This window comes from Pogoniulus pusillus, chromosome 35, assembly GCF_015220805.1.
Source record: "Pogoniulus pusillus isolate bPogPus1 chromosome 35, bPogPus1.pri, whole genome shotgun sequence".
Classification (NCBI taxonomy): domain Eukaryota; kingdom Metazoa; phylum Chordata; class Aves; order Piciformes; family Lybiidae; genus Pogoniulus; species Pogoniulus pusillus.
In genome coordinates this window covers 5035328-5062149 of record NC_087298.1, presented here as the reverse complement: position 1 = coordinate 5062149, position 26822 = coordinate 5035328, and the positions used below count along the sequence as shown (strand labels likewise).

At 52.5% G+C, this 26822-nt stretch overlaps 1 protein-coding gene across 9 annotated transcripts in view; it reads left to right on the top strand.

The window, feature by feature from the left end:
* The first annotated feature begins 982 nt into the window (after positions 1-982).
* Positions 983-26822, top strand: part of ASTN2 (astrotactin 2) — a 471703-nt gene continuing 445863 nt past the window's right edge. For 8 of the 9 annotated variants that reach the window (XM_064171662.1, XM_064171663.1, XM_064171666.1 and 5 more), the window contains exon 1: positions 1390-1816. In XM_064171662.1, coding sequence (XP_064027732.1) covers positions 1459-1816 — 358 coding nt within the window. In that variant the 5' untranslated portion in view covers positions 1390-1458. Of the gene's footprint in view, positions 1043-1389; positions 1817-26822 lie in introns of those variants that run through there. The other variant, XM_064171672.1, reaches the window with a different exon arrangement.

The window sequence follows — 26822 nt, the reverse complement described above, 5'->3', positions numbered from 1 at the left end:
TTTCAGAAGGCTGTTTTGCCTCAACAGGCATGTGATGAATTGATCTTAATTAGCTTGTGGAAATAATATAAGCCTGAGCATTAAGTGTGCTTTGTTAGGGTTTTGACATCTTCTTTTGTATGTACATCTACAAATAAAATCAGGTAGATTAGCAGTCACTGGGAAATTGTTGTTGTGAGTCACTGACTCAGAACTACCGTAGGCTGCCTGGGCTCAGCTCCGTTAGTCATGCCCAGCTGTGGGCAGGAGTTCATGTGGCACTGGGGTTACCGGTGCTTGTTGTGCCTACAGGGACCAGGTTTGTCTCCAAGCTAACCCCCACCATTCCAGCTTCCCTGTTGGAAATGCCAGCTGGCTCCATCACTGCTCAAAGCAGACCGTGAGCCCAAACAGTAAGAGCGGAGCTCACCCGGTTCGTCTTTGAGCTCAGACTCCAGCCCGCAGGTGGCACCGGGGCATTCGTGCAAGCATCTGCGTTCAGACTTCAGCAGCATTTATCCCTCTGGCTCCCATCTAAAGGCTGATTGCTAAAGACCAGGTCAAAGCCATATGCTGTAAGTTATCAGTTTGGTTCCTCCAGGCTTGTCACTGCAAGCCATGATCGAGTGCTCCCGGACACTGGAGGTGCCTGCTCACTTAGCAAAGGGCAGTAACTAGCTGAAGCTCGCAGGAAGTACATTTCCGTGCTACAGTTGCTAGAAGGAAGGAGTAGCCTGCAGGTATGAGCAGCAATGAGCTGGCCGCAGGGGAGCAGAGGATTTTGCGGGTAAGGAACGGGCACCGAGCAACAGCAAGCGGGAGCAGTCCAGCGGCAGCGTAGGCAGTGGAACCAGGAAGGACAAGGGGGCAGCTGGGCCGTGGGGGCTGTCGGGCCGAGGAGGACTATGGGGGAGGAGGAGAAAGGGCGGCTGGGGCCGGTGGGAGTGAGCGCAGGGCGTTAAAGTGCCGGCGAAGAGCACGGAAGGCTCAGCCGGGGACCGGCAGTGGGTCTCTCTGGTCAGGGATCTCCGACCACCGGGGAGCGGAGGCGGGACTGCCTTAGGTAAGCTCCACTGGCCACCGGGGAGCGACAGAGGGTCCCCTCTAGGCAGGGTCCTTCGGCCACCGGGAAGTGCAGCGGGTCTCGCTCAGGGTCACTCGAACGCCGGGCAGTGCAGCCGTTACGCACCCCGGGCCGGGTCCTTCGAGCACCAGAGAGCGACGGGAGCTCCCCTGTGGGCAGGCTCTCTCGGCCTCTGGGGAGCGGCGGTACGTGCCCCCTCCCAGAGCAGGGTCGCCTGGCTGCCGAGGAGCGGCAGCGGGTCCCCGCGGCGGCGGTTCGGCGGCGGGGGCGGGCGGGGCGGGAGGCGGAGCCGGGCGGCGGCGGCGGCGGGCTGGGGCTGCTCAGTGCGCCCGGCTCCGCTCGCCTCCCCTCGCCTCGCCTCGCCGCGGCTCTTCTGCGCCTGGCTCCGGCCCGGCATGGCCGCTCCGTCGCCGCGCCACCGCCTCGCCGCCGCTGCCGCCGCGCCGCCCCCGCTGCTGCTGCTGCTGCCAGTACTGCTGCTGCTGCTGCTGCCGGTGATGTTGGGTGGCGGGCCCGGCGCGGCGGCGTCGTCGCGGGAACCCCCCGGTCCATGCCGTGTGAAGACGGTGACGGTGTCCACTCTGCCGGTGCTCCGGGAGAACGATATCAGTTGGAGCGGAGCCCCGCCGCCCGCTGCTGCCGCCGCTGCCGCCGCCGACTCCCGCTTGCTGCTCTTCGTCCGCAGCGAGCTGCCCGGCCGCGTCGCCGTACAGGACGATCTGGACAACACCGAGCTGCCCTTCTTCACCCTCGGTAGGCACCGCGTCTTGTCCTGTCCCAGCGGTAACCCCCACGCCACCCCAGCACCTTCCCGGGCCGCGGAGCACCCCGATGCTGTCAGCCTGCCGCGCCGGGATTTTTGAGTCGTGTGTATGTGTGTGTGTCCCTTACCGCGGGCAGCCTGGCTGTGTTTCGGAGCTCCCTGCCGCTGCCCTTGCTGCACCCTGTTTGGGGATTTGCCTTCTGGGGAGAGATTTTCTAGTAGGGCCTGAGGGCTACTGCCTTGTGAAAGCCCTAAAGCCCTGGGAGCGAAGCCTCCCGGCTCAGGCTGTAAAGTGCTGGCTGCTGCCTCTTGTGCTCCAACTTGAAGGCTTAGCCCTGGAGGAGGTACCGCCGAGCCTGGGAGAAGGGGAGAGGCGGCTGCCCAAGCTAGAGCCTAATTTTATGAAGGCTTCGTCTTAATTCTCGGAGCTGGCTCTTGCTTCACGCCCAACTCCACGCCTGGGGCTGTGGCGAACGCCTGCGGACTTTCCTCCTATCTCAGCCTGTGTGGGGAGGAGGATGAGAGTAGACAGCATTCTGTTGTCGTACTTTTGTCTCAGTGCTGGATCCTGCTGTCTCAAGAAGTGCCCGAGCTGCATCTTGTCACTTTTAGCTTTTTCTGTGCCTTAGTCAGTCTGGGGACCCCCTCCCAAGGGATCTGTTCAAAAGGCTGTATGGGCAGCACAGTGTTTATGCTGCCAGGTCTCCTTGGGTTTTTGTGTTGATCTCTTCTTTATCCGCATGTTTTCTTGGTCTTTTTGGTATCTGACACCCAAGATAATTCAGATACCTGCTTAATGTGAAAGGTCTGAGATACTGCTGGGCACCGCGGGGTTTTGATGCCCAGCACCTCACCCTGCGTGTGTCAGGCAAGTGTGTGGGTGGGCACCTCCCGCAAGTCCCTCACCGTTCCTCATGGAGGTGAAACGTTTTGCTAGGGGCAGTGTGCTGGGGTAGAAAACTGCCTGTGTCTCTCGGTCCTGACATTCTTACCTTTTGTGCAGCTTTCTTGTAGCAAGTGCCTGTGCTAAATGAGTGGATGGTACTTTTGGAGCCTCTTGGGCTCAGGCTTTGCAGTGTGGCTTCCTTAGACGTGGTTGGGCAACTGCCAAAATCCCAAACAAAGCAGATGTGCTGTTTCAGGTAATAAAAGTGAAGACTCAAAAGGGTTGGTGCAGTAGGCAGGACGTTTTCCTCACCGTGATTAAAAGTAAGGAGAAGTTTCAAGGTTCAGGGCTGGAATTTTCAGATCAGAGTGCAGGTCCTTCAGCGGCTGGGTCTGAATTGCACAGTGGTCTAAATGTACCAGAAGGCAGAGAAACCCTCAGTGTGCAGCTTAGTAATAGCTCAAGTTGGAGGAGAGAAATTTGTCTTGATAGATCAGAGGCAGGATCTTGTCTAGCAAATCCTCTCTCTGTGAGTGACTGCCAGTAGCAGGGAGAGACCATGCCTTGGTCTAAGGTATTCTCTTTGGATCGCCCGGGTTGTTGCTTATGCATCTACTCTTGAATATGCAGCATGTCTTGTGCAAAACTGTGGGATTTGTGCCGTCCCTTCCTGCACAAAAGACCCCAAAACTTCCCCTCCTGTTTCGCTGAACCCAGAGGCATTAGGCAGATGGGAAGATAAATGGAAGCTTTGCCCATGGTGGGGATGGCTTCATCGCAGTCCTGAAATTAATCAGCACGTTGCCTCCAGAGCAGGTAAAACACTTGTCCTTCCCCAAGGTCTAGCTCATGAATTGCTGTGGATGCTCTGATATTTCAAATTTGTTGCATTTCTCCCTGTCTCCTGGTGTGGCAACTGAGTCTCCTCACAGTTAACTCTTTTCTGGACGAGTGCTTTAGAGGATTTCTGCTGGCTTGTTTTTTTCTGGTGCGGGAAGTGAAGTAGGACTTTGCTCTAGTGGCTTTTTCTCCCTGCATCCCTTTCTAAGTTCATTGATGGTTGGGAACCAGAGAGGTGCTGCTGCCTTGTAATGGGTCAGTTGAATGGCTTTGGGGTGATAGGGGATCACAGATTGCTTTAAACAGTGCCTGCTCTTTGCTCAAGTCTTCACTAGCCCTTGTCGATGGCTGATTTCTGATGCTGGTATGTATTCATGTGTGCTGCTGAACATGTTTAGTGGCTGCCTGAGCTCTGGAAGACGTGCAAGAGCTGATGTCCTGCTGACTGCAAATGTGTTGAGGGCTCCCAAATCTCTTTCAGTGCTGCTAGGGAAGACCACTTTCTGACCTCGTGGGGGTAAGGAAGCGGGAGGAAGACCTCCTAAAGCACATACCTCAGGACAGCCAGCCTGGCTGACATAGAATCAGGCAGGGTTGGAAGGGACCACAAGGATCATCTAGCTCCAACCCCCCTGCCTGGAGAAGGTTTTGAAACTCAAAAAATAGAAATAAAAGAAGAGCATAAAGCAGACAGAGCTGAGATGTGGTGCTGATACTACAGACTCTGGAGTGAAATATGTTTGGAATAAATTGAGGCCATCTCATTCTGCAGGGCTCAAAAGTCTTTCCAGGCCAGGAAGCAGGCAATAAAATGTTGCCTTGCTTGGTGGAGTGGAGCCTGTTTAAGCAGGCAGTCTGTAGTCCTGGGCCTGCTCAGCACCTCTCAGCTTAGTGAGTCTCCTGATGGTGGAGTGGTTCCTGTGCCTCTTCTAGCTCCTTTGCACTAAAGTGGGGTGGAGGTTCTGTAAGCAAAGGCTGCCAGGTGCCAGAGCCTCATCTGCAGTTCTTTGAAATTTAGAATGATAGAATCACTTAGGCTGGAAAAGACCTTTAAGATCATCAAGTCCAACTGTCTGTTTTACACTACCAAGTCCACCACTAAACCATGTCCCTAAGTGCTGCATCTTCTGCTGGTTCTTTTTAAGGGCAGAGCAAGTTAAAATAGGCTGAGGAGATGGTTGCTGCAAAGCATACACAGTGTGCTCTGTGTCTCCTTTCTTTAAAGGTTTCCTCCTTCTAGGGGAAATGCAGCAGCTTCTGTTCCCTGACAATATGAGACTTTATTCACTTTGTAAGTGCATTAAAGTGAGAGCTTCCAGGGTTACATCTCTGCCCATGGGGAAGCCTGGACTCAAGGAGCCTCTGCATGACCGAGACAAAAGGAGAGAGCAGCACTAGAGAATCTCCACACATCTGAGCCCTGGCCCCACGAGGTGCTTGGAGCAGCAGCAACAGCAGAAGCCACTTTATCACCTGCTGAGGGGTGCGTGGGGGCTGGTGATCTTCCACTGCCAGAGCCTCCACCGTGGGCACAGCCAGCACCTGACCTCCTGCAGGCAGATATGGGGGCCAGCAGGGTGTGAGTTCATCCTCTCACACCGGAGAGAGAAAACTTTGTTTCCTTGCTGCCTGCTTCCTGGGCTGCAGCAGGAGACCTGCTGCCAAGGCAGGGATGGGCATCTCGAGTTCACCTGATGTCTCTTCTTAAGCAAGTTGTCTTTGTTCCTGTATTTCCCGTGCCTCGATTTATATTTGTTCTCTTTTTTTTTTTTTTCCCCTTTGCATTAGAGACAAGAAGGATGTTTCTCCCCCCACCCGCTGGTTACATTACTATAAAATTACCCAGCAAAGCACAGTGGTGGCAGGAAATGACAAATGCAACTTTGCCACCAGTGCATTATGAATTGCTGTGCATCCCCTTGCCTGAAAAAGCATCCTGCCCTTTCCTTAACCTTGGCTACAGCTGATGCTTTGCGGTATTCCCCCCCCCCATACACCTCTAATTCTTCTAGTGTTACACTGGCAAGCAGTGCAGCCTATCATTGACTTTATTCTTGTAGAATGAGGTCTCAGGAAGGTGTGTGCCTTGATTTAGTCAGCAGCCATGTGTTCTGTACAATAGCTGCTCCACGAGCAGCGGAGCCTGCTTGAAGTGCAATTGAGGGAATGAAGCAGTTAGCTTCCGAGCTAATTTCGACGAGCTCTGTCTATGTGTGAGCAGATAAATATAGAGGAGAGAGAAGGGAAGAGGCAGACAAAATTTTCACCACTGCTCTTACCCAGTAGTGGCTTACATAAGAACAGTTTACTACACACTTCTCATAAATGGCTTTAATGGATGCCGCTTGACGGGCGACTGCAGTGCTCCCAGGTGCTTTGTTTTGGTGGTTGTCAGAAAACTGCTCCTGCAGCTGCATTACTGGTGCCCCACCATGGCCCCTCTGCCTGGCTGATGATCATCCCCTGCTTCTTGGAGCTGTGCAGCTCCTCCATGTCATCAGTGGGTCGCTGCCACTTCTTTTGTCTTCTTTCTTAACTTCTCTTGAAGCCATCTTGTGGCTTGAACTTTTCCTCTGTAGAGTAAGAACCCATTAAAATAAGGGAAAGCACTTAGTTCCCTGTGGATTGTTTGAATTTGCTGCTGCTTCTGAGAACACTCAAGCTGTGTTTCACCACTCTTGCTTTTGTTGGCAGCTCTTTTTTTTTGCCAAGTGAGGTGGAGAGGCTGGAAGGTGCCTGGGGAGTGTGGGTGTCACCGAAGCTGTTTGATGCTGCTATTCAGAAATGATGACCTCTGCTTTGAATTGGTCTGTGAGATCTGGTGCAGCATCATGTGGATGGCAGACAGAGAGCATTCCTGGTGTGAGGCCCTGCTCTTCAGGGCATGGCATCTAAACCCAGAGTTGTCTCTGCAAAGAGAAGCTGATAAGTAAAGTTTGGTTTCAAAAGTTACTCATCTTCTGCTAGACTTCACTTGAAGAGCTGCAGTACATATCTGGCCAGAGGTTTGGTTAATCAAATTTTGGTTTCCTTTTTTTCCTTCCTGGATGTACCCAAAGGGTAAAGAGTCACATCTTGTGCTAGGCATGTGAGAGAGTCAGAAAGCCTCAGTGAGGTGGTCCAGTGAAGATGAATCATGTTGGTGGCCTCCTTGGGATAGGGACCAGAGATGATGTAGACTTGAAAGTGGAGAATGTTTCCCTTCATAACCACCCACAAGTGTGTATGACTGCCTGGGTGGCTGCATGAGGAGGGTGTAGGAAAGAGAGAAATCATTCTGGTAGCATTTTTCCTCCCCTCTTTGTATGAAGCCATGTGGTTACTGAAGCTTTCCAGGCTGCTGGGGTCTTGTAGCTGGAAAGGAAAGGAAGGAGAGCTCTGCTCAGGTTGAGGTTGTACTGGTGATGCAGGTCCTGAGCTGGAGATCTGTCTGCTGTAGCTGCAGGAGAGGTGAGCTCTGTAACAGCCAGAATGGCTGTGGGCACAAAATGCCCATGAAAACGGGTTAGTCCTCAGATGACCACTTCTCTCCCTGAAGGCAAGGCTGGCAATGACTTGTCCAGCACGGTGGGAAAGTGAACTTGAAGGGGTTTAGCTCTGTCTCAGGTAATTTCTGGGGTGAAAATCCCAGTTAAAGCTGGGAATCTGTAGTGGTGTGGCAGGCTGTGCTGCGGGAGTTGCTGCTTTCCAAGAGTACCCGCATTGACCAGCTAGTGGCAACAGAAGATTAACTATGGAGAGAGGAGCTGCGTTTCTGCAGCTCAACTGCTAGGCTGGAGCAGCAGTGGGAGGTGGCTGCTGACTGGGGATCTCCTCTGCTCCCCCTTCCTCCCATGGCGTGGCAGAGGATTTTCCATGATGTCCATGTGCCAGAGACCTTTATTGCTCTTCTGCTGGAAGGCAAAGCAAAAATGTGCTTTTCTTCAGAATTAAGTGGGGAGCTTGGATTTTTCCCTGGGGGCTGGGAAGGCAGGCAGCCTCCAAGTGCCACCATGTGCCACCACACAAGTGGATGTTATCTTCAAAACTTGCTGACTTTTCCTTCCTAAGCCCTCAAAGTGTGAGTCCCAGCTGTGTGGTGGACAAGCCTTTGTGCTGCCCCAGTGATAAGGTGCTGAAGTGTGATGTTGACTGGCTGTGAAACCAGTCTGAGCCCTGTGGCTTTCCTGGTGTAACAGGTGTTGAGGCACAGGGCTGGCTGGAACAGCAAGAGAGTGTGTGGATGTTGCTTGTGGGAACAATGAGGTATTGATCTTGTGCTACCTTGACTTACATGTTAGCAGTTGCAAGTGGCTTGAGAAACATCTACCACTGCACTAAAAAGCCTTGTAAAGCATGGAGGTAGACCAGGGTCAAAGGCGGAAAGGAGAAGTGAAGAGAATAATGTCTTGTCTGGAGCCTTTCATCATCTGTAATAGCCCCAGTACAGCTCACGTTGGGACTGTTCTCCTCTGGTTGCACCACTTTAAATCATGGAGTCATAGAGTCATTTAAATTGGAACAGACCTATAAGATCATCAGGTCCAATCATCAACCCAACACCATCATGGCCATTAAACCATGCCCCAAAAGAATCATAGAATCAAGCAGATTGGAGGAGACCTCCAAGCACATCCAGTCCAACCTAGCACCCAGCCCTGGCCAATCAACCAGACCATGGCACTAAGTGCCTCATGCAGGCTTTGCTTGAACACCTCCAGGGACGGAGACTCCACCACCTCCCTGGGCAGCCCATTCCAATGTCAATCACTCTCACTGACAACAACTTCCTCCTAACATCCAGCCTAGACCTCCCCCGGCACAACTTGAGACTGTGTCCCCTTCTTCTGTTGCTGGTTGCTTGGCAGAAGAGCCCAACCCTACCTGGCTACAGCCTCCCTTCAGGTAGCTGCAGACAGCAATGAGGTCTGCCCTGAGCCTTCTCTTCTGCAGGCTGCACACCCCCAGCTCCCTCAGCCTACCCTCACAGGGCTGTGCTCCAGGCCCCTCACCAGCTTTATTGTCCTTCTCTGGACACCTTCCAGCACCTCAACATCTCTCTTGACTTGAGGAGCCTAGAACTGGACACAGCACTCAAGGTGTGGCCTGAGCAGTGTTGAGTACAGGGGCAGAACAACCTCCCTTGTCCTACTGGCCACACTGTTCCTGGTAGAGGCCAGGATGCCATTGGCTCTCATGGCCACCTGGGCTATGTCTGCACGTTTTTGAACATCTCCAGGGACAGTGACTCCACCACCTCCCTGGGCAGCCTGTCCCAGTGCCTGACCACTCTTTCACAGAGAAATTTTCCCTAATGTGCAATGTAAATGGGGAACATTGAGCCTTGGCCAGTCTTGCATTGCTGCTCCCCAGCCTTGCCCCTGTCAGTACCTGTAGAGTTGGGCAATGGCATCGAGCAGAGATGATTCTTGTGCATAACCAGCTTAAGAAATGGTGCCACTTAAAAGAATTGAATGCTTGTGCTGCTGCTCGGGTCTCAGCTAATGCAGTTAAGGTTTCCAGTGTCCAGACAGTATGGAGACACTTAATGGTATTGAAGAAGCAGAATGGGGACGAGCAGTGATCTTGGCTGCCTGACTGGGTGAGGCTTTCTGGTTGTCTCCTAGGAAAGAGGCAGATGGGGGAAAAATAAATCACAGAATAAGTGATTTTGGCCCATTGATCCCTTTGGGCACCTTCCCTGTATGTTGTGCAGGAAGCACTGCTCTTGAAGGCATCCAGCATGTGACGTGGGGAGCAAGGAGATATTGCTTGCAGGAGGAGGCTGGGCTGAGAATACCAGTGAGAAGATAGGGCAGATAAGATTTGGAGCCAGGGCTGTGCTTGCAGGCAGAGGCAGCTGGTGGGGAGGGATCTGAGTTCCCCTCTGTTTCCTGTTACCTGCTGGCCACCAGCCTTGCACCCCTCCTCCTGTGCCTCCACCTTGCCTGTCTCCGTGCAAGACAAAGTCTGTGTGAAACTGCAGTGGGCTCTGAAAGCAGCAGTGAAAGGGGAGAAATTTTCCATTAGCAGCATCAGCAGTAAAAGAGATTTTTTCCCAGTCACCTGGTAACTGCTGTATTTAGGAAGATTACTGAGCTGATGGTGTTGCTCCAGGCATATGCATGGGAGTGATCCTGTAAAGAGCAGGAGGCAGGAGCCAGCGTGCATGGTCACACGTGGAGATGAGCTGGCAGAGGTTAGGTGGGCATCTCCCTGCAGGGAGCTGGGACCTGCTGGGCCTGGTATCTTACTTGTGCTGTAATCTGCTCTTCCAGTACACCAGAATGAAGCAGAAATTGCATTGCCAGCTGCACTGCTGAGCAGAGTGTAGGACCTGCCCATCTTCAGGTGGTGGAGGCAAGGCCTGAGCCCAATCTGCTTTGGGGGACAGGCTGTGGGTTTTGGTGCCTAATACCTCTCTGCTTCTGGGTCTGATGAGAACAGTAGAGTTACAGACTGGTTTGGGTTGGGAAGGAACCTTGCAGTCAGCAGGGACATGTACAACTAGAGCAGGTTGCCCAGAGTCCCAAGCAACCTGACCTGGCATGGTTCCGTGTATGGATGTTCTTCCACCTCTCTGGGCAACCTGAGCCAGTGTCTCCCCACCCTCAGTGTCAAAAATTTCTTACATCTAGTCTGAGATCTGAGATATGCCTGCAGAGGGGTGCAAAGACCCAGAGACCCTGTGGATAAACTGATGATGTGAGCAACCCTTCCCAGAGGCCCACAGCCCCATGGCCACATGAGTGGGTTGCAAGGCCTCGAGAGCCCAGATTTACTTGCAAGCCATGAACACAGAACACAGTTAGAAAAGCCCTCTAAGATCATTGAACCCTGCTGCCAACCCAGCACCACCATGACCATTCAACCACGTCCCCACGTGCCAGCTCTACACACTTTTTAACACCTCCAGGGATGGTGTCCTCACCACCTCCCTGAGCAGCCTCTCCCTGTGCCTGACCACTCTTGCAGGAGAGAATATTTTCCTAATACCAAGAGCTCAGCTGTGCTAGTACCTTTGAGACTTTGGTTCTTTTCCTTTTCCCCTCCCTCATCTCTCTCTGTGGGACAAAGGGGTGGCCTCGCTGGCAGCAGGAGCCCTGCCTTGGCTCTGCTGCCTTTAGCTGGGCTCCCTGGCCAGCCCTGGGGGGTTGCTGGCTGCCGAGGCAGTGATCTGGCATTGCAGAGCATGCCTGCAGATGCTGCAGTCGCCTCTGCATCTGTCCCAAGGCCATCCATAGCCCAGATCCTTCCCTTGCTGCCGGAGCCATTGACGCTCCAGGGAGCTCAGCGCATCCCTAAAATATGGGATCAAGTGACAGAAAATAGGAGCTGGCAACAGCAAAGGAATAATTTTTTGTTGCCTCTAGCCAAGTGCTCAGTAACATCAGCTTGGTGATGCACAGCTCCCGTGTCAGCAGCACGTCGTGATGGCTGATGGGGGCAATTTGTGTACAGGAGGAGGGAGGGCTGGAGCAGAGCATGTTCTCTGCAGCCCAGGACCAGGACCTGCTGCTTGCCCACCCCAGCCAGAAAGCCCCAGATCTGTGTGCTGAAACTGGAAAGCCTTTCTCTGCTCGTGCTCGTTGTGCTGCTGTTCTGCTGCCTGGGGGTCCGATGTGGGGTAGGATAAAAGGTGATGCCACCGACTTAATGACTCATATAGTAAGCATGCAGAGTGATCTCTGCTCCGTGGGGCAACTCTCCGCTCAGAAGGGCTACCAGGGCAGATGCTGGCAGTTGTTCCTTCCTCAGTCTCAGTTACTCAGTGCTGCCTTGCACAGGCTGCTCTGTGAAGGTGGAGGGAGATGGAAGATCTTTCACCTCGGTTCGTGGGGTGTGAGCAGTCACCTGTGTGCTCTGGGGCTTGTTGGGACAAGCTGGTATATCTCTTTTCTTTTGCTTCCCATCACACTTCTTTCTTGTCCTTTGCACCTTGCATCTGTTTAAATTAAAGGATAGAAAACTCTTTATCCTACCCTTTAACATCTTCAGGGACTTCCTCTCAGGTTTCTCTGAAAGTCATCATGCTCCTTGCTCCTCCACCTCTAATGTCTTGGGAAGCCTAGGCAGAGAGCTGCCCAGGAGGAGTGATGTGTTGGGAGGGGGATCCAAAAGATGGTTGTGTTTTCCCCTCCCTTCCACGCCATCCAGCCTGGGCAGCCCATGGTCACATTGTGCCCACAGTGGCATTTCAAGCATCAGTTGGGCTTCTTGAAAAAGTAGAAACCGTTTCCTTTCCTCCCTCCCTCCCCAGGACAGGAGGTTGAAGGAGGGCCAGCCTGAGCCAAAGCAGCATGCTGGGATTTACTTCTGTGTTTCTGGGGCTTCTGCTGGTTCAGGATCTGGTGTGGCTTGGCATTCCCCAGCCCCAGGACCACCCAGTGGATGTGACAAACATCTCCTATCATCTTCTGTCTGCAGAAGGTGCTCAAGGTGGGCAGTTGAGGGTCTCCTGGGGTGTGTCTGTTCTAGGTACCGCTTGACTGAGGTAGATTCAACTCCTGGGAGCCTCTGGCTGTTCCCAGGAATGTCCTTTGGGACATGAGGTGTGCAGTAGGTCTGGATGAAGAAAAGGGCTGCTGTAGAGGAGTTGATCACAGCAGTGTCGTTTTGAGAACCAGACAGGAATGTCTGAGTGAGACATGTTGGAGACACATCCAGCAGCGACGACGCTGGCCTCGTCTGTGCAGGTGGGTCTTTGCCTGCTGTTTGTGGAAGGATGTTGGCTGCTCCATCTACAGTGTTCACATCAGGGGCTCCAGCATTTTTCATCCCCTGTGGAGCTGGGGGGAGGGCTGTAGGGGTGCATCCGTCACCTGAAGAGCCCCTGGGCTTCGGCTGAACTTTGTGTTGTAGCAATAAAACCGTGATAGGAAATGTGTGCTGTAACAAAGCCCATGGATATAATACATGCCTGGTGTACTGTACCTTTCATCTTGAAGGATTCCCAAGGAGCTTTACAAACTCGGTGTGCTGCAGCCTGTCAGGGTGACTGAATGCTATCAGTAGAGGCTGCAGTCTAATCTCTCTGGTAGCATGTTCCACCCCCCCCCAGCTCTCCCTCACAGGGGGAACTTTATGAAGTCTGCTCTTGGTCTAGGTGTTTCCCTCTAAGCCTGAGTTCCTCAGGAGAAAAAGGAAAACTGTGTAGCTGTTTGTTATGCAAAACCAGCCAAGAAATATTCTTCCTGGGGCAGTAGGAGTGGGTGGGAATTACTTTCACGCAGCTTCAACAGCTTTGGATCTTGGCAGAAAAAAGCGTTCGCAGGGGAATGTGCCCTCCCTGCAGCCCTGAGAAAGGGGATAATGAAGTCTGAGCACTTGAGAAATTGCTGCTGGGCATAAGCAGGGTGGCAGAGTTCAGCTGAGGGGCACAGGGGCAGCTCTTAGTGGGGAGACTGTAAATGTCTGCCTGAAATAGTTGTGTAGGTGTTTCATCACCCAGCGTCCCCTGCCATCTCTGAGCCAGCTCTCGGGGTGTCCACTTTGTGCAGCCTCCGTCAACATCTGGGCTGCTGCTGCCTCCAACCCGAGGAGAGGTGGTGCAGTTCCCTCTCTTGGAATCACAGAATTGTTTTGGTTGGAAAAACCCTGGAAGATCATTGAGTCCAGCCATCAACCTAACGCCCCCATGGCCATGAAACCGTGTGCTGAAGTGCCATGTCTGCATGGATTTGGAGCACCTCCAGGGACGCTGACTCCACCACTTCCCCAGGCAGCCTGCTCCAATGCCTGACCACTCCTGCAGGAAAGAAGTTTCTCCTAGCCTCATTGGTCATCCTTTGATCATCCTCAACTCCACTTTGGTTTATTTTCATCTGCTCTTGGCTTACCTGGAACTGTGGAGATAGTGGGAGGTGTCTGAAGTTCACAATATCGCAGTATTATTAGGATTGGAAGAGACCTCACAGATCATCAAGTCCAACCCTTTACCACAGAGCTCAAGGCTAGACCATGGCACCAAGTGCCACGTCCAATCTTGCCTTGAGCAGCCCCAGGGACTGTTGCTGTTGATGGTAGTAGGACCCAAGAATCAAAACTGGAGGTGGGATAAGAGGGGCACTAAATGTAGCTGTCAGCTGAGGCATATGCTTGAAGTGATGGTTAGCCCGAGTCTATTTTTGTTTGGAGTGGTACACACTTAGCCTGTTTTGTTTAGCAGTTTGTTTATGGGATGTGTTTTCCCATCCTGTGCAGCTCCTCAAATGTGTGCTATAAACAAACTGTAAAATCAAAAGCAGCTTTTACGTGTTCCCATTAAATGCATCCTGGTGCAGAGGAGATCCAGGGTGCGTGGGGCCTGCCAGACTGAGGTCCTCAGTTAAGGAGGAGAAAACACAGCAGTGAAGGAGGTTATTTTGCCATGCCTGAGTGTGGGAATCGCTGTGGGTGCCTCTGGGATGGAGGTGGGACACCTCAAGAGCATGCCAGCCTTTTCATTCCTTTTGCCTTTGTGTTGGAGGCCCCAAAGCTTCTCATGCTCATCCCTGAGGACTGCAGGTATTGCCACCTGCAGCTCCTTTTTGCCTCCTTCCCTGGGCCCATCAAGGAGCCATCAAGATGGTTCCTCAAGCCAGAGGGAATGGAATGTGGTGTTGCCAGAGAGGTTCATGGATCCTGGTTATTGAAAGCCTTCAGTACTGATTGAATTGTCTCTATAGGGACAGACTGTGAGAGTTGGAGCTGTTCAGCCAGGAGAAAAGAAGGGTCTGGGGAGACCTTAGAGCAGCCTTCCAGTACCTGAATGGGGCTGTAGGAGAGCTGGGGAGGGACTTTTTACAGGGGCTTATAGTGGTAGGGTGAGGGGGAGTGGATTAAAGTTTGAGAAGGGCAGATTTGGATTGGATATTAGAAAGAAGCTCTTTCCAGTGAGGATGGTGAGACACTGGCACAGGTTGCCCAGGGAGGTCATCAATGCCCCCTCCCTGGAGCTGATCAAGGCCAGGTTGGATGAGGCCTTGAGCAACCTGATGTGGTGGAAGGTGTCCCTGCCCATAGCAGGGGGGTTGGAACTAGGTGATCATTGATGTCCCTTCCAACTCAGCCTTCTCTGTGATGTTCAGAAAAGCACTAGAGGTTCGTGGTGGGTTTTGCAGCAGCTGCAGGCCTTCTGCTGGATCAACAGCTCTGTGTTCCTTGCTTTAGTTTTTCTGAGCAGGATCAGAAGGGCTGGAAGTGTGTTTAATTAGGTGGCAGCAGCCTTGCCTTTTAATGCAGCTCAGGAATCCAGAGGTGCTTGAAGACACAAACTCCATTACATTGCTTCGCATCTTATCACATCCTGGCGCTTGCTGTTTCCTCCTCTTCTGTTCTTTGCTCTCTCCAGACAAGCAGCACTGTGGTCCTTACTGTGTTTCCCGGAGGAAATCCATTATCCAGCGGCATGGCAGCTGGGAAGGAGGTCGGGGACGTTGCCTGTAGGGGCTGCTCGTAGGCAGCTTGGGGGTCTTGCCGGAGCAGCAGTTTGCAGCACGGACAGGCTGCTCCTCCTTGTACTCGATTTTATTCTGCTTCTCTAGCAGCTGCCGGTGCTGCTGAGCTGACAAGCTGTTCCTTCACATGCCACAGCCCAGCAGCCTGCGGGAACAGGGACAAGAGCTGGGATTTGGGCAGGATGCAGGAGCTGGAGGGGTGGGGATGCTGCCGGCCTCGGCTTCTGCTCCCTAGAAGTGCATTCGCTGCCCAAAACTGTGTGTGCCAGGGGAGGTTTTCTCTGCTGCCTGGGCTGGTTTAAAGGCTGCTGTAAAACCTTTCCCTTCCTTGTCGATGAGGGGTTTTACAGCGTCCTGCAATGAGCCACTTAAAGCAGGAGGAAAACAACCCTGTTTGCAGCACTCCTCCAGGCTGAGCTGGGGTGGCAGCAGGAGGACTGTGCTGGGGCGAGAGACAGGCTGCTTGTAGGGGCTGCTGAAGGGAAAGTGAGCCTCATGAGAGCCTTCTCTCTGCTGAGCAACCTGGTGGTGGTTCTCCTATGGCATCTCCCAGCTGCTTTCCCTTCCCAAACCCATGTTCCCTGCAGGCTTCTTGGGCAGCTTAGTGTGTGCCCCAAGTCAGAGAAACCAGATATTTTAGCAGACCTTTGTCTCCAGATCCTCTCTCCAGCAGGAGTGTTACAGATTTGTCCATGGACCTAGCCTGCACCTGGAGCACTTTTGTGGTCGTTTCCCCAGGAAAGGTGTCCCAGATCACCCCACGTGCTGCAGCCTTTCTCTGCAGGGAGCTGATGTGAGCCAGCAGCTGGGATCTGAGCTGGGAAGCAAGGTGACATTCCGGCTGTGGCTTAAAGAGCCAAGGCTTTTCCATGGATGTGGGGCTGCCAGACTGCTTGTTCTGGTCATCTCTGGACAAACCTGCTCTGAAAGCAGCCAAGGGAAAAGCAGCAGGTGTTGATATGCTCCTCTTGAGGTTGTTTGGTGCAAGAAAAATTGAGATTCAAGAAAAGCTGTTCTATGTCATGGTGCTTCTTGCCTTGGCTGTAGCAGCTGGAGGGCAGGTGAGACCTAGGTGAGAGGAGAGATCTTGTGGACCTGGCTGAGGAGCAAGCTGCAGCTTTAATTTGGCTGCTAATGGCCCTGCAGCATGTCTCCAGCTTTCTCCATGCTCTTGTTCTTCCAACTCCATGCAAATATTTGCAGCAGTTAAAGAGCTTCCAAGGGAGATTTTTATTCTTGGCATGAGCTGAGTTAGAGGACAAGGTTGGGCCAGGAGAGTGGTTTCACAAGATCTGCCCTATCCAGGAACTTCCACCACAGTGGGTTGTAGAAGGTGAGGAACAGGGCACAGGTCCCTGAAGCATCTCGTGGAGGTTTGTTCCTGCATTGCTATGAGGTGCTTGATTGAACATAGATTCATAGAGTGGGTTGGGTTGGAAGAAACCTTAAAGGTCATCTAGTTCCAACTGCTTCCACTAGACCAGGCTGCTCCAGGCCTCATCCAGCCCAGGCTTGATGAGGAACACCTTTAGGGAGGAGGCATCCACAACCTTCCTGGGCAGCCTGTTCCAGTGTCTCACTACCCTCACTGTAAAGAATTTCTTTCTGTTATCCAGTCTAAATCTGCCCTCCTCAGGCTTCATTCTATTCCCCTTGTCTGTCATTACAAGCCCTTGTCAAAAGTCCTTCCCCAGCTCTCCTGTAGCACCCTTCAGGTACTGGAAGGCTGCTCTAAGGTCTTCCTGGAGCCTTCTCCAGACTGAACACCTGCACCTCTCTCAGCCTGTCTCCATAAGGCAGGTATTCCAGCCCTCTGAACATCTTTGTGGCCTCTTCTGGACCTGCTCCAAGAGTTCCATGTCCTTCTTATGCTGGCAGCACCAGAAGTGGATGCAGTGCTCCACATGGATTCTCATGAGAGCAGAGCAAAGGGGCAAAATCACTTCCCTCATTCTGCTGACCAGCCTTCTTTTGATGCACCCCAGGTTGCCTCCTGGGCACTGTGCCAGTGCACATTGCCAGCTCATGTTGATTTTTTTGCTGTCTGATACCCCCAAGTCACAGGATCACAGAATTAACCATGTTGGAAAAGACCTCTAGGATCATCAAGTCCAACCTATCACCTAACTCTTCTAATTAACTAAGCCATGGCACTGAGTGCCTCATCCAGCCTCCTCATAAACACCTCCAGGGATGATGACTCCACCACTTCCCTGGGCAGCCCATTCCAATAGGGCTTTCCCTGAAGAAGTCCTTCTCCTTGAGACTGCTCTTCAGCCACTGCTTGGGATCGTCTCAACCTTGCACTTGGCCTTGTCGAAGGTGGCTGTGAAAAGCATCTGTGCGTCCTGATCGAGCTGAAAGGATCCCACAACAGCTCCTGAGAGGATCCTGCATCTTTCTTTTGCATGTCAGCCTCTCTGAGAAGTCCCTCTCTTGAGAGGGCTGCTGGCTTGTGCTGTGCACAGATGGGCTGCAGTGAGCCAGGAGGGAGGCTTCTCTCTGAGGTCTCATGGACACGCCGACTGCTGACCAGGGGTTGGCGCAGAGAGAAGGATGCTTCTGTTAATTAGCACTAGATGAAAGGCAAACTTGTCTTTATTCAAAGAGTGGCTTGTTCCAGTTTCATCACAGCCCCTCAGTTCTGAGCTTTAAAGTTCAGCAAATGTGTGAACAATAAGTTTGGGAAGATGTTTTGAAGCCCAAATGGCAGCATTGTTATGAAAATGCTGACGGGGAGTTGTGACACTATTTTGAAGATGAAAGTATTTTTACAATCTTAAACTGACACATTGTAAGGGGAGGGGGAAAGAAAAGGAAGAAAGAAAAGTTTGCAAGAAAGGCAGCTCTCAACAAGACTTTCCCTGACCAGAATCAAAAAGGACCATCCTTGAAGACTGGTGAAAGCTCTTTGAGGTGCTACTGGCTTTGGCTGCCACATAGATGTTGTGTCCTCCAGGACTGAGAACAGTTCTCATTAATACCTTCATCAGTGAAAGGATCAAGGGCACCCAGAGTAAGTTGGCAGGTGACACCAGCTTAGGTGGTTGAGTCTTTCTGCTTGGCTCCACAGAGGGATCTGGAGAGAGATCGATGGGTTGAGGTTTATTTATGAGGTTTATTTATGAGGTTTAACAAGGCCAAGTGTCAGGTCCTCTACTTGGGTCACAATAAGCCCATGAGTGCTCCAGGCTTAGGGAAGTGTGGCTAGAAGCTGCCCAGTGGAAAAGGACCTGGGGGTGCTGGTGGGCAGTGGCTGAACGTGAGCCAGCAGTGTGCCCAAGTGGCCAAGACCAACAGCATCCTGACCTGGCTCAGCAATGGTGTGGCCAGCAGGAGTAGGGAAGTGATTGTACCTCTATATTCAGTGCTGATGAGTCCACAACTCTAATACTGGGTTCAGTTTTGGGCCCTTCATTCCCAGAATGACATTGAGGTGCTGGAGAGCATCCAGAGAAGGGCAGCAAAGCTGGTGAGGGGGCTGGGGAGCAGGTCTTGGGGAGGAACAGATGATAGAAGTGCAGTTGTTCATCTTGGAGAAGAGGAGGCTGGGAGCAGACCTTCTCACTCTCTACAACTCCCTGAGAGGAGGTTGGAGCCAGGTGGGTGTTAGTCTCTTCTAACAAGTGACAGGATGAGAGAAAACAGCCTCAAGTTATCAGGAGGTTTAGGTTGGATATGAGGAAATGTTTCTTCTCTGAAAAGGTTGCCAAGCTCTGGAACAGGCTGCCCAGGACAGTGGTGGAGTCCCCATCCCTGGAGAGATCAGAAAATCATGTAGATGTGGTGCTGAGTGACTTGGTTTAGTGGTGACCTGGAGGTGCTAAGCTGATGGTTGGACTTGATGGTCTTAAAACAGTCCAAACAATTCTGTGCTAGGTGAGCTTGCACCCAGCATGGCAAAGTGAATGGTTCCTCTTGGTGTTACTGGTCTGTGCTGGGCAGGGCAAGCTCCTTGTGCCTCAACGGAGGGAGCAGTGGGTGCCTCCTGCTGTGTTGGATGCCTTCCTTGCTTCAGGCAGCTGATGGATCAGTGGAGCAGCAGGAGGTGGGTGTGAGGTGAGGAGATGCTGGTGGAGCATGGCTATGTGCTGGTTCCACCCCTGCTGCCCGAGCGATGCCCTCTCCACTTCTGACCCGAGCAGTGCTGGCTGCGGTTAGAGTTGGTCTGTGAAAAACAAAGTTTTCACAGCTGCTTAGCAAGCTCCTGCAGAATGGATGAACCAAACAGCCCTCTGACTACTAGGAGACAAGGGGAGGCTGGAGATGGCCACCTCTGGCACCAACTCTGGGCTGCTTCTCTTTGGCCATGCCCTGTGGCTCCTTGGTTCCTGCTGTTGTGGCTCGCTCAGTGTCACTGGGCAGTCTGGCTGGGGCTTAGGGGCTGGTCATGGAACACCATTACCAGGGGGAGGAATGGCCTGATGGGTCTGGGAACTTGCAGCATCTTGGGCTCCATCTCAGCCTCTTTCACTAACTAGTTGCCCTATCCTAGTCTTGCATCTTGCTGGCTCAAGTTACGGTCCCTTGGCCCAGCCCTGCTGCTCATTGTTGCCTTCTGCACAGAGCAACCTCTTGAGCCCCAAAAAGGAGCCTGAGGTGCCTGCTGAGGCTGTGCTATGCAGACCTCCCTCCTCTTTGCCAGCTGCATCCATCTCCTCTTGACCAGGATGGCAGCCACCATCGCTGACCACCTTTTCCTGGAGTTTTCCTCTCCATAACCATCACAGCAGCCTGTGGAGATGCTCTGCTTTTAATTCCCATTAAGCTCTAGTTTCCATCACACTCCCTCGGATGCCCAGAGGCCTCTGAGCACCTGCCCTGTAATTAAAAGCAATCTATTATGATGTCTGAGGGGGCCAGGCGAGCTGCAGGGCCATGAGCCCTGGTCTGCTGCAGAAGAGCTGTCGCAGGCAGTTCCTTCGTTAGCAAATAGACACCAAAAATTCCTCTTCCACCCCCAACTTTGTCTTCCTGCCAGCCCTGGATTCCAGATTTATTTCAGGGTCTTTTCTTTTGGGCTTGGGTGGGTGTGGAGCATGTATTTTTTGCCATGTGAGTCTGACAGGCCCTTGGGGAGGATGAGTGGGTGTCTTGAAACGTTAGGGAGAAACTTGGCAAGCGCTCCGCTTCCAGGGATCTCTCTGCGTTTTTGGCTGCATCTGCTTTTTTAGCCTCCTGCTCTGAAACTTTTCTGAACCAGCAAAATCCCACCCCAGCAGCACTGCCATCCAGGAATAACACCGCTCCTGTTCCTAGAAGGCCTGGCCACAGAGGCTGGATGGTTCCTCTGGTGTCTCCCAAGGGTGCCAGCCAGCAGATGGGACAGGCCCCCGAGTCACACGTTCGTAGAATGGTTTGAATTGGGAGGCACCTTAACAATCATCCAGTTCCAGCACCCCTGGTAAGAGCAGATGTGTCTTCCACTAGCCCAGTTTGGTCAAGACCTTGTCTGACCTGGCTTTGAACACCTCCAGGGAGGGAGCATCCACAGCCTCCCTGGGCAACCTGTGCCAGTGTCTCATCACCCTCACTGTAGAGAATTGCTTCCTGATCTCCAGTCTAAATCTCTTCTATCCACCTTACAGCCATTTCCCCTTGTCCTGTCACCACAAGCCCTTGTAAAAAGCCCCTCCTCAGCTTTCTTGTAGGCACCCTGCAGATACTGAAGTGTTCACCATAGAATCATAGAATCAACCAGGTCGGAAGAGACCTCCAAGATCATCCAGTCCAACCTAGCACCCAGCCCTGGCCAATCAACCAGACCATGGCACTAAGAGCCTCGTTCAGTCTTCAACACCTCCAGGGATGGAGACTCCACCACCTCCCTGGGCAGCCCATTCCAATGCCAATCACTCTTTCTGCCAACAACTTCCTCCTCACATCCAGCCTAGACCTCCCCTGGCACAACTTGAGAATGTGTCCCCTTGGTCTGTTGCTGCTTGCCTGGCAGAAGAGACCAACCCCACCTGGCTACAACCTCCCTTCAGGTAGTTGTAGACAGCAATGAGGTCTGCCCTGAGCCTGCTCTTCTGCAGGCTGCACACCCCCAGCTCCCTCAGCCTACCCTCACAGGGCTGTGCTCCAGACCCCTCACCAGCTTTGTTGTCCTTCTTTGGGCACCTTCCAGCACCTCAACAGCTCTCTTCAATTCAGATGCCCAGAACTGGACACAGCACTCAAAGTGTGGCCTGACCAGTGCTGAGTACAGGAGCAGAATAACCTCCCTTGTCCTGCTGGCCACACTGTTCCTGGTAGAGGCCAGGATGCCATTGGCTCTCTTGGCCACCTGGGTACATGGATAGGCATGGTCTCAGCTTCCCTACATCATGGAGAGGAGAGTCCTCTACTCTTGGAGGTGAGCTGAGAGTGGGCAGGGAGGTGCTCAGAGCTGGTCTCACAGAGGGGCAGCTGTCTGTGGGGCATATGAGCTCTGCTTGGGTGTTTCATAATAGATCTCCTGAGCCCCTTCAAGGTAGGGTATCTCTTACTGTTGTGTTTCATGCTCCTAGCTTAGCTCCTGGCGTTGTCTATGGAGTCTGGGATGTGGTTTCAGGGGGTGAAAGCCATCTTTCAGCTGTGTTGAGGTGAGGAGGAAGAGCTTCCCTCTGATCTTTACTGTTCTGCAGTCAGAGGAAGCAGGCATGAGTCTGCAGATTGAGCTGGTGCAAGTACGCGTGAGGCTTTTGAGTCATCCTGGGATTCTCTGCTTGGCTTTGCTGTTTACTCATGGAATAACCTCGACTGAGTGAGCACACCTCCCCGTGCCTCCTCCTCACCTACTGCTGGAGGAGCCAGGGGAGGCTCCCTGTTGGCATTACCAGGGTGCAGGTAGGAGGGAGGGATGGACCTTCCTGGTTTCTTTCCTGCCACCCTGCCTGCAGACTGCTGGCACAGAGAGGGCTGAGGAAAGGACACCAATGGAAGCACAAAGCCACAAATGGAGGAGCTGGGTGTATGGAGGAGTGGTGAGCTGCTGACCCAACAGACCAGAATCTGCTACTTGGAATCATCAAATCATAGAATGCATTGGGTTGGAAGAGACCTCTAGAGGACATCCAGTCCAACCTCGCTGCAGTCAGCAGGGACATCTGCAACTGCATCAGGTTGCTCAGAGCCCCATCAAGGCTGATATATTGAATGTCTCTGGGGTTGGGACCTCCATCCTCTCCCTGGGCAACCTGTTCCAGTGCTCCACCAGCCTCAGAGTAACCTTCTTAGTAAGGTACAATCTACATCTACCCTTATTTAGTTTATAACCATTGCCCCTTGTCCTAGTGCTGTAAGCCCTTGCAGAGCCTATCTTCAGCTTTCCTGTACCCCACCTCAGGTACTGAAAGGCTGCTATAAGATCTGCCTGGAACCTTCTCTTCTCCAGGCTGAAAACCCCAAACTCCCTCAGCCTGTCCTCACAGCAGAGGACTTCCAGCCCTCAGATTGTTTTTGTGGCCTCCTCTGGACCCTCTCCATCTGATCCATTTCATTCTTGTGTTGAGGGCCCCAGAGCTGGACACAGTACTCCAGACTCCAGTAGTCCTCCAGGCTGGGGTAGCTGCTGCCCCATGCACTTGCCAGCTGAGAGTTTTCCTGCAGCTCAACAAGCTGCCGTTGGGTCCCGTGGCTGTACCACACTGTCCCGTTGGGAGCTGGGCTTTTCTTTCTGCTTTAGCATGCTAAAAATGATCTGCATGGTTGCAAGTTCCCCTCCTCTCCCCCACATGCACATGCATCTCCTGATCTCTTCAGGAGAGTGACAGCTTCTCTAATTAGGCAGCTGAGGAGGTAACCTTAGCAACTCCACGCTGGTGCTGGGGACTGTCTCCAGCTACCCTGGCTGGCGTGTCTGGTGTTCAGATGGCATCTCAGGAGGGCAGAACGTGTCTGCATGCCTGTCCTCCTTCCCCAGCCCCATTTCTCCTTCTCATGGCTGGTGGTGCCTGCCATGCAAAGCTAGAAACAACTCAGGAGGAGGCACCTACATTCTATCACTACTTGCCCTGTTCTTGCTGATGCAGATTAGGCAAGCTACCTGCCACAGTTCTGGGCAGAAAGTATTAGTTGGCAATACTGGAAGGGAGCTGGTACAGAGGGAGGTGCTGAGCCTGCTTCTGCACTGGTGATGCCTGTGCTGCAGTGCAGGGTGGCTTGGAGCTGCATCTGGGGGAACTCTGGAGATCCAGGAGAGCTGGTGAGAGATGGTGGTCTGGCAGCAGAGTGGTGCTGGCCAGGGCTGTGAGGGCATTTGCAAGCACAGCAGGATCTATGTTTGCTGCAAAAGGATTGATGGTGTCCTGTGCCCTGGGAGCCAAGAGCTTACCTCTGCTGCAGCATCCATAGAATCAGAGTGGTGCTAGCTAGAAGGGACTTCTGGAGATCATCTAGTCCAGCCTCACTGCTAATGCAGCTTTGCCTAGAGCAGGTTGCAAAGGAAGATGTCCAGGTGGATTTTGAATGTCTCCAGAGAAGGAGACTCCACAACCTCTCTAGGCAGCCTGCTCCAGGGTCCAGCACCCTCACAGGAAAGAAGTTTCTTGTTAAGTTCAAGTAAAACATCCTATTCCAGTTTGTATCTGTTGTCCTGTCACTGGGCACCACAGAACAAAGCCCAGCTCTATCCTCATGACCTCCACACTTTAGGTACTGCTAAATATCAGGAACATCCCCTCTCAGTCTTCTCTTTTAAAGGCTGAACAGCTCCAGCTCTCTCAGCCTCTCCTCATAGGAGAGAGGCTCCAGTCATCTTATCATCCTGGTGGCCCTTTGTTGGACTCTTTTTAGAGTATTCCTGTCTCTCTCAGACTGGGGAGCCCAGAAATGGACACAATGTTCCAGGTTTGGTTTTATGAGGGAAGAGTAGAGGAGGGCAGGAGAGCCTCCCTTGACCTGCTGGCCACACTCTTCCTTGTGCACCACAGAACACCACTGGCCTTTTTGGCCAGCACATTGATGGCTCATGCTGAGATTGTTGACCATCAGCACTTCCTCATCCTTCTTCACAGAGCTGCTTTCCAGCAGGCCAACCCCTAACCTGTTATTGGTCTTCAGGTGCAAGACTGACTTGGGGTTGCTGGTAGATTGTAGCGGAACATGAGGCAGCAATGTGCCCAGGTGGCCAAGAGAGACAATGGCATCCTGGCCTCTACCAGGAACAGTGTGGCCAGCAGGACAAGGGAGGTTCTTCTGGCCCTGTACTCAACACTGCTCAGGCCACACCTTGAGTGCTGTGTCCAGTTCTGGGCTTCTCAATTCAAGAGAGATGTTGAGGTGCTGGATGGTGTCCAGAGAAGGGCAATAAAGCTGGTGAGGGGCCTGGAGCACAGCCCTGTGAGGAGAGGCTGAGGGAGCTGGGGGTGTGCAGCCTGCAGAAGAGGAGGCTCAGGGCAGACCTCATTGCTGCCTACAACTACCTGAAGGGAGGCTGTAGCCAGGTGGGGTTGGTCTCTTCTGCCAGGCAATCAGCAACAGAACAAGGGGACACAGTCTCTAGTTGTGGCAGGGGAGGTCTAGGCTGGATGTTAGGAGGAAGTTGTTGTCAGAGAGAGTGATTGGCATTGGAATGGGCTGCCCAGGGAGGTGGTGGAGTCGCTGTCCCTAGAGGTGTTGAAGCCAAGCCTGGATGAGGCACTTAGTGCCATGGTCTGGTTGATTGACCAGGGCTAGATGCTAGGTTGGACTGGATGAGCTTGGAGGTCTCTTTCAACCTGGTTGATTTTATGATTCTATGACTGAGGTGCTGGAGAAAAGAAGACTGAGAGGAGATCTTACCAATTTATATAAGTATCTGAGGGTTGGGCATCAAGTGGCTGGGGCCAATCTCTTTTTGCTGTTCAGCAGCAATAAGCCAAGGAGCAACAGCTACAGCCTGGAACAGAGAAGGTTCCACTTCAGCATGAGGAGAAACTTCTTTACAGTGAGGGTGACAAAGCCCTGGAGCAGGCTGCCCAGAGAGGTTGTAGAATCTCCTTCTCTGGAGACTTTCCAAACCTGTCTGGGTGCATTCCTGTGTGAATACCCTAGGGGATCCTGCCTTGGCAGGGAGGTTACACTCGGTGGTCTCTGGAAATCCCTTCCAAGCTCTGAAGTTCTGTGATTCTGTGACTCCACACTTGCCCTTGTTGAACTGCATCCCTGTTCCTCCATCCTCCCTGCCTAGGCTTGACATGGCAGCTGCAGCACTAAACACCCCCTTGAAACAAGAAGGTGGCTCCTGCCCTCTGGGCTAGAAGGGGCCTTGGCTACTCCAAAGAGTGCTCAGAACTACCCTTTTTTTTATAGCAGCTGGGAGCAAGCCAGGGCGAAAATGAGCTGAGGCCGCTGAAGGGAGATAAGCTGAGACGTAAACTGTGATTTTCTGCCCTGTGAGCCCTATGCATGGATTTCATCTTTTAATGGAAGTGCAGTAAATAAAAGCCATTTTCACAATAAGCTGAGCAACAGGTCATAAGCATCTGAGCCACTGAAATTGATAGAAGCGAGCTAAGCGTAACAAATCTCCCAAAATTGCACCAGACTCCACTTGTATCTTGTCCCTTCCTGCATCTCACCAATTACAGCAAACGGCAATTATTTCTGAGCCAGAGCTCTGCCTGAATAAAAACCTCAGTCAAGCTGCAGATGCTTTATCTTCTTTTCAAATAGATTTGTACCGGAGGGGGGAAGAAAAAGCCCCAATGGGGAGAAATCCCATTTGAAGTGGCTTTTCCTTGGCTGGCTTTGCTGATGCTGGACATGCTTGGAGGTGTAAATTGGACCCAGCTGTGGTTTGCTGACTGTGGCTGGAAGGGGGATTCAGGGAGATATCAAAGCACCTTTGCTTTTCTATCTTGTACAGTCACAGAGTCATTAAGGTTGGAAAAGACCTTTAAGATCGTTGACTTCGACCACAACCCAACTACCCTGATCACTTAAACTGAAGCACCACATCTCCATGCTTCTTGGAATCATAAAATCATAGAATCAACCAGGTTGGAAGAGACCTCCAAGATCATCCAGTCCAGCCTAGCACCCAGCCCTGGCCAATCAACCAGACCATGGCACTAAGTGCCTCATCCAGGCTTTGCTTCAGCACCTCCAGGGGTGGTGACTCCACCACCTCCCTGGGCAGCCCATTCCAATGCCAATCACTCTCTCTGCCAACAAATTCCTCCTGACATCCAGTCTAGACCTGCCCTGGCAGAACTTGTGACTGTGTCCCCTTCTTCTATTGCTGGTTGCCTGGCAGAAGAGAAGACCTCCACAGATGGCCACTCCTGAGCCTCCCTGTTCCAATGCCTGCCTGCTCTCTTAGTGAAAACATTTGTGTCTTTGTTAGGTTGGGCATCTGCTGGCATGAGTTGTAACACCATGACCTGCTGCCTGCTGGGATGCTCCTGTTGATGGAGTCCCTCTGGACTTTTTCACTCTCTTCCAGTTAGATTCAGTAAGTGACTGTCTCTTCCCAGCCTCCACCACAGGGCTCCATGCTGGTACCCCGTGATGCTTCTGGGGGTATAAACAGACTCTGAAGTCTACATTCAGGCTAAATGCTAATACTCTTGTCCCCTATGACATCTGTGCTTGTTTTAGAAGCACCTCTGGCACAGAGCCTTGGGGATGAGCCTGCACTGAGGATAGTGTGTGGGGTGTAACTTCCTCCTTTCTGCACCAGTTTCTCCCACTGGAAGAGGTTGCCTGCAGATTATTTCCCAGCCCTTTTACAGAGATGCTCATTTCATACACAGAGATTCATAGATTGATGGAAGCATAGAATGGTTTGGGTTGGAAGGAAACGTAAAGATCATCCATTTCCAAGCCCCCTGCCATGGGCAGGGATACCTCCCACTGGGACAGCTTGCTCAAGGCTTCATCCTTGAA